Source organism: Quercus suber, unplaced genomic scaffold (assembly GCF_002906115.3).
Source record: "Quercus suber isolate HL8 unplaced genomic scaffold, Cork oak 2.0 scaffold_190, whole genome shotgun sequence".
NCBI classification, from domain to species: Eukaryota; Viridiplantae; Streptophyta; class Magnoliopsida; order Fagales; family Fagaceae; genus Quercus; species Quercus suber.
The window spans coordinates 98,350-108,035 of record NW_027069648.1 but is presented as its reverse complement, the minus strand read 5'-3'; the positions used below and the strand labels follow the sequence as shown (position 1 = coordinate 108,035).

The window sequence follows — 9,686 nt, the reverse complement described above, 5'->3', positions numbered from 1 at the left end:
TTCTCTCAATTTTGACTTTAATTTTATATATATATATTACAATTATACATATATGAGTTCAAATTATATTTGGTATAAGAATTATATATTTTCCAAATCATAGATGAACTTTACTCTCTCTTTTTTCTTTTTCTTTTTAATTTTTTTTTTTATATTAACATGAGTTTACTTTTTTCTTTTTTCTTTTCTTTTCTTTTCTTTATTGGGTTTTTTACTTTTTATTTTATTTTAAATTATCTTCTTCATTTTTTTGCACAACATGAACAAAAATTTCAAAAAAAAATTAGGTATAACGCGTGCAGTAAAACAAAATATGTCTAACCTTACCATTTTTTATTTATTTATTATTATTTTTTTTTTTTGGGGTTAAAATTGCTTCTCCCTTCTTCTTTTTCTTCTCTACAGCTTCATTTTCTTTTTAACCTTTTCTCCACTGCCGTTCGTTCCACTCTTCTTCCAAGCACCCAAACCTTTAAAATAACGATCTCGGAATCGAAGCAGAAAAACCCAAACCCAAACCCAAAAATCGCGATCTCGGCCCTGCTTCGAACTCCGATCTGCCACTCCACCACCATGATTCCATTCGTTGAATTAGAGTAATGACTACGGAGTTGTTAGCTGAGACTGTGTGTCGTCATTGTGAAATGGGTAAATCAACATCCTCTCTTCTTTTTATATGCAATCGTTTGATTATTAGAGTAGTAAGCCTTCCATTTCCATTTCGTGCTTTTACTTCTTATCATTATTGTTCTACTACTATTAGAGAAAATGCGAAAACCCCATATCAGAATCGGAATCAGTTGTTGAAATCTGTGAGAGATCACTGCAAATCTGGAACCTTTAAGAATCTTCATCATGCCTTAGGCCTGTTTGATATAATGCTTCACATGCACCCTTTGCCTTTCATTTTCGATTTTACTCTATTGTTGGGTGCCATTGCAAGGATGAAGCATTACTCTGTAGTCGTTACTCTAATTAAACGAATGGAATCATTCGGAATCTCTCCCAATGTTTATACTCTCACTGTTTTGATTAATTGCTTCTGCCATCTGAACCAGGTCGATTTTGGTTTCTCTGTCTTAGCAACAATTTTGAAACTTGGTTATCTGCCTACCCAAACTACTCTAAACACTCTTCTTAAAGGTCTCTGTCTTCAAGGTAATATTTCTGGAGCTGTGAGTTTGGTAGAGGAAATGGAGAACAAAGGGTACCAACCTGATGCATTTACTTGTGGAACATTACTAAACGGTCTGTGTAAGATTGGCCAGACTGGTGTGGCTATTAGGTTGCTCAGGAAGCTTGAAAAAGGGAATTTTGAACTAAATGTGGTGCTCTATAGCACGGTCATTGACAGCTTATGTAAGGACAGATTGGTAACCGAGGCTTTGAACCTTTTATCTGAAATGATGAGTAAAGGCATTCAGCCAGACGTTGTCACTTATAGTTGCGTAATTCAAGGACTATGCAATTTTGGCAGGTGGAGGGAGGCTGCTACCTTGTTGAATGAGATGGGACAAAGGAAGATCATGCCAAATGTGCAAACATTTAGCGTTATGGTGGACAAACTTTGCAAGAAAGGGATGTTGACTGAGGCAAAAGAAGTTTTTGATGTGATGATTCAAAGAGGCATTGATCCTAACATATTCACTTACAATTCTTTGATTGATGGTTATTGTTTGCAAAACAGACTGGATGAGGCAGTTAAGACGTTTAATATGATGGTTGAGAAGGGTTGTTCACCCAATTTGGTTAGCTATAACATATTGATCAATGGATATTGCAAAAGTAAAAAAATTGATGGGGCAATGTGTCTCTTTTATGAAATGTCCAACAAAGGAATGATTCCTGATATAGTGACTTACACCACTCTTATTGGTGGGTTATGTCAAGTGGAGAGAGTCCAGACTGCACTAGAGCTATTCAATACAATGCGAGCTTGTGGCCAACATCCAAATCCCCAAACCTATGCCATCTTGTTATATGGCTTTTTTAAGAATAGACAAATTGCTGAGGCAATGGCATTATTTCAAGAGATGGAAGACAAAAGGCTGGACTGTGATATTGTGATTTACAACATCTTGATTGATGGTTTCTGCAATGTTGGGGAACTTACAACTGCAAGAGAAATCTTTAGTGGTCTTCCTGCAAAAGGATTGAAACCTAATGTTCGGACTTACACTATAATGATCAAAGGATTTTGCAAGAATGGACTAGTTGATGAAGCAAGTGAGCTGTTTGAGAAAATGGATGGCAATGTTTGTTCACCTAACGAGCACACATATAACACAATAATTCGAGGGTTATTGCAACATAGTGAGACATCAAAGGCAACAAAATTTCTCAAAATGATGGTTGACAAGGGATTTTCAGCAAACGCAACAACTACTGCCTTGTTTATTGACTTGTTGTTGTCTAATCAAGTAGATGAAAATATTAAAGAGCTGCTTCCAAAGTTTGAGTGAAGGTTATTTAGTTTCTCGAGATCAAGGACAACTTTTATATTTTAACCCATGACTAGTCATTATGTGAGTGATGTATATTGGATTCCAGTAAAATTTAATACTTTTTATGAGATGGTATTTCTTTCCCATTCTATGCACAAGATTGTTTGTTCCTTTTACTATCCAATCTTTTGTTGCGATTTTGTTGTGCGCTCATTTTGTTGCATTAAACCCTTTCTCATGGATAGGTCTTTCAAATTTTTTCTAATGTAAAGTTAATGTGAAATATCATACCCCTTATATGGGTATGCACTCCCTAAACCAGCTCCAAAATTATTAAACCCTTAGTGATTAGTGTTGTAAATTGAAACTTATTTTTTAGAAAATTATCCTGAATTTCAGTTGATGCAACATTGTAAAAATAAAATTAGTTTTATGTATTTGTGAAATGACAGAATAATTTGTCTGCAATTGGTTATGCTCATGGGGTAATTTGGGTGCTCGTGATAGGTCAATTGAATATCAGCCAAAGACCATTGATACTCGTTGTTTTTCCTTAGTAGTTAATATTATAGATCATCTTCTTTCTACTACCCCTAATATTCTAACCTTTGATGGATTTGGTATACCTACAATCCTCCTGTTGCTATTACTTGCCTCATATGTAGAGCTTTCTTTCCCCACTAAATTTGTCTTTATACACATTTTAGAATAAAACATAGGTAGGATATACATTCATCCTAGATTGGTAGATCAAATCGATCGATACAATATTATGAATGTACAATGGAGTGTCGTAGCATACTTTGAAACTGGAATAGAGTTCATGGGTTGGGAAAGAGGTATTTTGTTAGTGTCAGGTTGTAGATCAAAGAATAAAATATAAGCAGCGCGAGGTTTTGTTTGCAGAGATCAAGTAAGACAAAAGAATCTTAGCTAGCTACCAAGGTGGTGATCATCTGTTTGGCTGTGAAAGAAGCTTTGGAGGCAATAAAAAACGAAGGATTTATAAGGTTATTACTCTTCTAGCTAATGTTGAAGCAGTGGCCTTATGGTAGAATACAAGGCTTCCTAGATAGCAAAATGCAAGTAGTCGTGAAGGATGTATGAAACATTGGCTGTCAAATGGAAGGAATATGGTTAGATAATTAGACATTATCTGCAAAATGTCTAATTATCTGCAAAATTTGTAATCTGGTTTTTTGATACTTGGGCTTTGTTACTTTTTAATAAAAGTTTTATGTTACTTATCAAAAAAATTTCCTACAAAATATCTTGGCTATAGTGCCTTCTAAAGAGGCATGCATCTATTTGGTTAAAAATTTGTCTTCTTATACTGTAAGATGCAGCTTGACATCCTTTGATAGAGTTAGCAAGTCTAATCATCATAACTCTGTCATCCTTCGACAAAGTTAAAAGGATTAGACCTACATGCTGGTTTTTTTACATATAGACAAATAAAAGCTGCCACTAACTTCAATGCTGCAAATAAGATCAGGGAAGGTGGTTTTGGATCAGTTTACAAGGTATCTAACAACAATTTTTCTATTATATAATGTGTGTGTGTGTGTGTGTTTCATCTTTGCCTTTTATTCTCCTTCTGATCCTTGAAATTTGGAGACATATATTATGAAAGACATACTTGAAAATATAAATTTCCCTATTCCCAATGCAAGGTATACTATTAGATGGTATTACAATTGCAGTTAAGCCACTTTTTTCAAAATCAAAGCAAGGAAGTCGTGAATTTGTAACTGAAATAGGCATGGTATCTGGTTTACAACATCTAAATCTTGTTTAGATTGTTTGGATGTTGTATCGAAAGAGAACAATTATTATTGGTGTATGAGTATATGGAAAACAATAGCCTTGCACATGCCTTGTTTGGTAAATCAGAAAAATCTATCTCTATCATTTTAGGTATGATAGAAAAAGCTACAAAATTTTACTAAGGTTTCCGATCTGCAAATCAGAAGCAGCTTGAAGATAGAGATAGGTTGTTGCAAGTAATTCGTCTTGACAATACGATTCTGTCGTTTCTTACACTGTTGAATGAGGAGAAATCATAGGACTTGAGATCATGCAGTGATTTTCATGGCAAAAAAATCTTTCTTCAAGAAAACAAATCCATATCCAAAAACAAATCCTTATCCAGCAGAAGAAATTTCCAACTCTAACCATCCTCAGGTCGGTATTTCTTAGTCTAGATCCCTACCTCTAGATTGGCAAAATATGGGTTCTTTAATTCTTTGTAGGTCATGTATCTATTTGGGGAAAAAATTTTCTTTGGTTTTTTTCAATTCAATTAATAATAGAAATTTATGCCATGTAATTGATATTTGACCTGTACATGCCATAAGGTTCTTTTCCTCTCTTTCTTCTTTTGATTCTCTTGGATTTTATGATGTGAGAAGATAATGTTGAATTGTGATTGAGTTAGTAAATAGGATTCAGGATGGAGGAGTTTTTTGCATTTAAAGTTTGGGTTTTTTTTATAAGAGTGCTTAGGCATATACATGTTTGTAGAAATGCCAAAAAGGGCTTTTGTTTATTTATTTAATATTTTTTATCCTCTGTGCATAATGTTTCCTTTCCTTAGTTATTTAATAGGCCATTGTAATGTTTTTGATGTGTTTGGATTCGGTTAGCTTCTTGTCATGGCAATAGCTATGCTTTGCCATGCTTGGCCAAGCTTTGCATTTGAGCCTAAGGATAATGTCTTAATTCTTCTAGAAAATAAAGAAAATCATGTCTAGTATTCTATGTTAATGATTTACTTGTGTTCTTAGTGTTTTTAGAGAAATAGCCTTGATTGGTGCAAAGGTCTACATGTGGAAACTATCATTATGACTGTTATGATCATCATCATCATAGTTTCCATATGTAAACCTTTGAAAATGATAATAAATAGTCAAAATAAGAACTTATGGAACCTTGGTATGAAAGTAGTAATAATTCTAGAGACTTACAACATCTTTCTTCCATAAAAAAATAGAAACAAGCTGTCCTAACTCCTAACAGACGTAGTAATTCTGCCAAAAAAAAAAAAAATGATGTAGTAATTCATAAAATCAGAGAACTTAAATAGTTTGCATTTTTGCAATAAATATGATATTGATGAGTACAACAATGTTTGCACTGTAATTTTCATCTAGGACTTCAGTATATGAGGACAGTTATGCAGACTGCAAAAGAACTCTTGAGGTTTATGTCCATGAGATTTGCCTCTCATTAAATGGAAGTAATAGTTGTTCTGTTTGCTAATACAGTCAGGTGACTTCTACACTAAGTTGGTATCATGAATATTGTTGATATCACAGACTAAAGTTTAAGTTATATAAAATACAATTCTTCAATTGGCTTAAGAAATTTGTTGGTTTCTGAAGGGTGCACTAGTTGGTTCAAGCAGGGGGAGTTGCTGTTTATACAATACATCCAGTACTAGTTTAGAAAGCTCTATGTGCGTGCATGGTTGGTTTAGTCAAGTTTTTGTGTACTAACTGTTAATAACTTCTTTATCTATTCACACTTTCAGAGAATAAGTTGCAACAAAAAAGCTAAATCAATCTGCAGAACAAGAAGAAGAAATCTCATCACAAGAAAATCTTTGGTTTCCAGGTAATCTGCTGGCTCTACCATCTTGTACTTTTTATGAGATTATTATAAATTCAACTTCAATTAACTTGCCGATTTCTTTCTGGTTTACTCTCTCCTTGTTTAGCTGATTTTCTTCCCTTGTAAAGATGGTTTGTATGCTTACTTTGAGAGACAAGTTTGGCTGATACTTTTCAGTTACTGATCAGTTTATCTAAACAGTTTGCTCCAGGTAGTTCATCAAAAGTTCTCATCACATTCGCAGATTCACAAAATTTAGGTTGTTGACGGTATTGATCTGGTTCACAAGTTTAAAGGTATGAATAAGATACATCAAATTGTGTCTTCATTTGTTGTTACTTTTTTTTTTTTTTTTTATTATTAGCATGAAAATGCTTGATACATGAAATTTTTGTCTTAAACCTGATTGACATGATTAATATCATTGTACCTCCAAAAATTGATGCCTTTCTTCATTTCCTGGAGTTCTCAATAGTACTTTCATTATGCAAAGTGTTAAAAATTGCTTTGAACTTAATGGCCCTGGTACTCTATGGCTAACTCTTAGATTTAGGCTGTTATAGTTCTGACTTGCAACTGTTAAAATATTGTAAATATTTGATCTTTAGGAAGGACAATGGTTAAGTCACTAATTTGGAGAGCAAGAACTTATTGTTAACTTTTCTGGTGAAACGCCACTGTGGATCACAAATTTTGTTTATAAACCGTTATAGTAGCCTTTTAGTTACAATACGCTAAACCTATGACCTTTGGAAATATGGTGTAGCACGAATGTGCCTGACTTGGTTCTCTTTAGAGGCGTGTGTAGAACTTACCTATAAAAGAAACTATATAATAAATTAGTTTAACTTTTTTTAATAAAATTACTTATCAAAAAAATAAATTAACAAATTAGTTGGAAAAATACTTGTTGTCAAAAGGCGTAAATCTTTGAGTTGGACCTTATCAAAAACTTATCAATATTTTGTTATAAATTTTAAGGATATTAATTAATTTTTAACTCTTGTGTTCCTTTTGTGTTTATCACTTTAGTCATAATGTCTTTGTTATATGATTTATTTGATAAATTCCCCTTTGATGTGCAGAAAACTACTAGAATTCTCTATGCAATGAGGTGTGCTCTTATGAATATCTCATTTTTCTAAGTGTTGATAGTTATACCATGTAAATATAGATACTTTAGTTACCACTTGAGCTGCAAAAGGGACAATAAAAAATTCCTACAAGTTAGAAGTTGCCATGTCGAGAACTTAGGAATGAATAATCTAGACATGTAGACCAATTGCAAGATGCTTTTGATTGTCTCTTTTTCAATTATTGCCGTGATGGTATTCAAATGTAGATGTGAAGAAACACATTGTAGTGGATTTCTTTGTAAATGAATTTTTTCCTTCTTATGATGAGCAAGTAGCAAAGTAAGTAGAAGTCAAGATACTATAATGGATTTCTTTATAGTTTTTCAGCTTTCTTTAGATACTTTACAATAAGAGACCTGTTTGTAGTGCATGAAACTGAGTTGTATATCATTTCAAGTTATCATTATTATGAGGTAAAAAACACTATATTTAGCTCCAAGTGCAAGTAGGTGGTATGTTTTCTTTGGACCATCTATGGCATATACAAATAGAACTAATGAATTATTTATCCTTTCGTATATGAACTTGCGGAAAAAAAATTTAGTTGGCTATGATGACAGATTTTTAGTCATTATCATGTCAATTGGATTATCAATGGCTTTTTTATTAGCTCAAGTATTTATTAAAAAATGTTACTAAAATTAAAATGTAGAAGGTTTAAGAAAAATAATAATTGGAAAAAATATTTTATTGATCTTAAATTCAAATCCATATCCAAATTTAGGTATTCAAACAATGGAATTTCAAATCCTTCATTATATAAAAAGACCCAAATAAGGAATTTAAAAATCAATGGATTTCAAATCAAGGATTTTTAAATCCATTAATTTTAAAATCAATGAGTTTCAAATCAAGCAAATAGAGTGGTTGTATAAAATTTTTATTGTCATTTTGGTCTTGCAAATAGAGGTTTTAGGAGGTATTTTGGTCATTTTTAGATTTTAAGGGTCCTTCGGTCATTTTTTAGGTTTCAAAGGTATTTTAGTAAATTTCTAGGTTTTGGGGGTATTTGGTCATTTTATTAGGTTTCATAGTCATTTAGGATATTTTCTTAGTATCTAAGAGTATTTCGATTATATATTTTTTTGGTTTAGAAGGTATTTCTTTAGGTTTTAAGGATATCCCAATAATATTTTAGAGTTTCAGGGTTATTTTGGTGATTTTCTCAGTGTTCAGATGTGTTTTGGTAATTTTAGTATATTTAAGGGTATTTCAATAATTTTAGAGATTTTAGGGGTATGTTTGTTATATATATTCGTCAATTATTAGATAAGTCGATGGGGTTGGGTTGGGTTGGCTACGCCCATATGTAATATTGGTACAGTTAAATATGATCACGGAATTGTCAAATGTGAGTAAAAGAAAAAAACATTGAAAGTGACAAAAGTATGGTCATGTGTGATATTGGTATTGTCCAATGTGACAATGAAACCATCAAATGAGAGAAAAAAAAAATAAGGGAACCACCGAATGTGACAAAGTACAGTCACATGTGATAGTGGTACTGCACAATTTAAGGATGGTATTATCAAATGTGAGAAAAAAAAAATACAAGTACAACCGAATGTGACAAAAGTATGGTCAAATGTGATGTTAGTACTGCTTAATGTAACAATGTAACTATCAAATGTGAGAAAAAAATATGGGAACCGTCAAATGTGACAAAACTACTGTCACATGTGATGTTGATACTGTATAATGTGAGGATGGTACCATCAAATGTGAGAAAAAAAAATAAGGGAACCATCAAATATGACAAAAGTACAATAACATGTGATATTAGTACTACACAATGTGAGAATAGTAACATCAAATGTGATGTTTTGGTAACCTAATATAACAAATTGTTTACTAGTGAGTACCGTACCAAAAAAAAATGGGGGTACAAAATAATTACCCTTGGTCCAAAAGATGTATTTAGTACAAAGGATGTATTTGGTTATTTTCAAAGAGAGAAAGCTCAAATAAAGAAAGTACCATTTTTGTTTGGAATTATTGAGCCATGACTTCTGCACTCTTTCATCTTCACTCTTCATTCATTGTTCTCTAGCTTTCTTTGCCACGTCACATTAGCAGTCCTCTTCAAATTTTCACGGCCCCACACTTTTCTTTTCTTCTTCATTTTAGTTTTTACCCTTACATTTTTGGAATAACAAAAAATTTTAGTGCTAGGAAAGTTGATGATTTGGTTATTTTGATGTAAAACATTTTCAAATATGAAAAAAAAAAAAATTTAGTTAAATATTTTCAAGTGTTTAATATGATATATAAAATTTTTCCCACCAAAACCAATGGTTCAACCACTGGTGCTAAAGGTTTGGTGATTTAATTGGCATCTTCGATAACTGTAAAGTTAGTAATAGTTACTAAATCGAACCATCAAGTCATCAACGCCAGCCACAAGATCGGTGATCCAACCACCAAATGGAGGGAGAGAGCCACTATTTGTTTTTTTGTAAAATATTTTACCAAGTTTTTAAATATAAAAGTAAAA

General features: G+C 32.4%; 1 protein-coding gene across 6 annotated transcripts; it reads left to right on the top strand.

Annotated features, from left to right (window-relative positions):
* Window positions 1-355: 355 nt before the first annotated feature.
* On the top strand, window positions 356-7,497 carry LOC112008985 (pentatricopeptide repeat-containing protein At1g63080, mitochondrial). 6 transcript variants are annotated; one of them, XM_065778747.1, is made up of 5 exons: window positions 356-648; window positions 1,059-2,525; window positions 5,977-6,059; window positions 6,258-6,352; window positions 7,142-7,497. In XM_065778747.1, the coding sequence occupies exon 2, from the start codon at window positions 1,194-1,196 to the stop codon at window positions 2,460-2,462; it is 1,269 nt and encodes a 422-aa protein (XP_065634819.1). In that variant the 5' UTR covers window positions 356-648; window positions 1,059-1,193; the 3' UTR covers window positions 2,463-2,525; window positions 5,977-6,059; window positions 6,258-6,352; window positions 7,142-7,497. The 6 variants fall into 6 exon arrangements, 2 of the variants coding, with proteins under 2 accessions (XP_065634819.1, XP_065634820.1); XR_010631014.1 differs by lacking the exon at window positions 356-648 and adding an exon at window positions 2,844-3,967 and having other exon boundaries at window positions 1,222-1,325; XM_065778748.1 differs by lacking the exon at window positions 7,142-7,497 and having other exon boundaries at window positions 6,163-6,272.
* The last annotated feature ends 2,189 nt before the right edge of the window (window positions 7,498-9,686 follow it).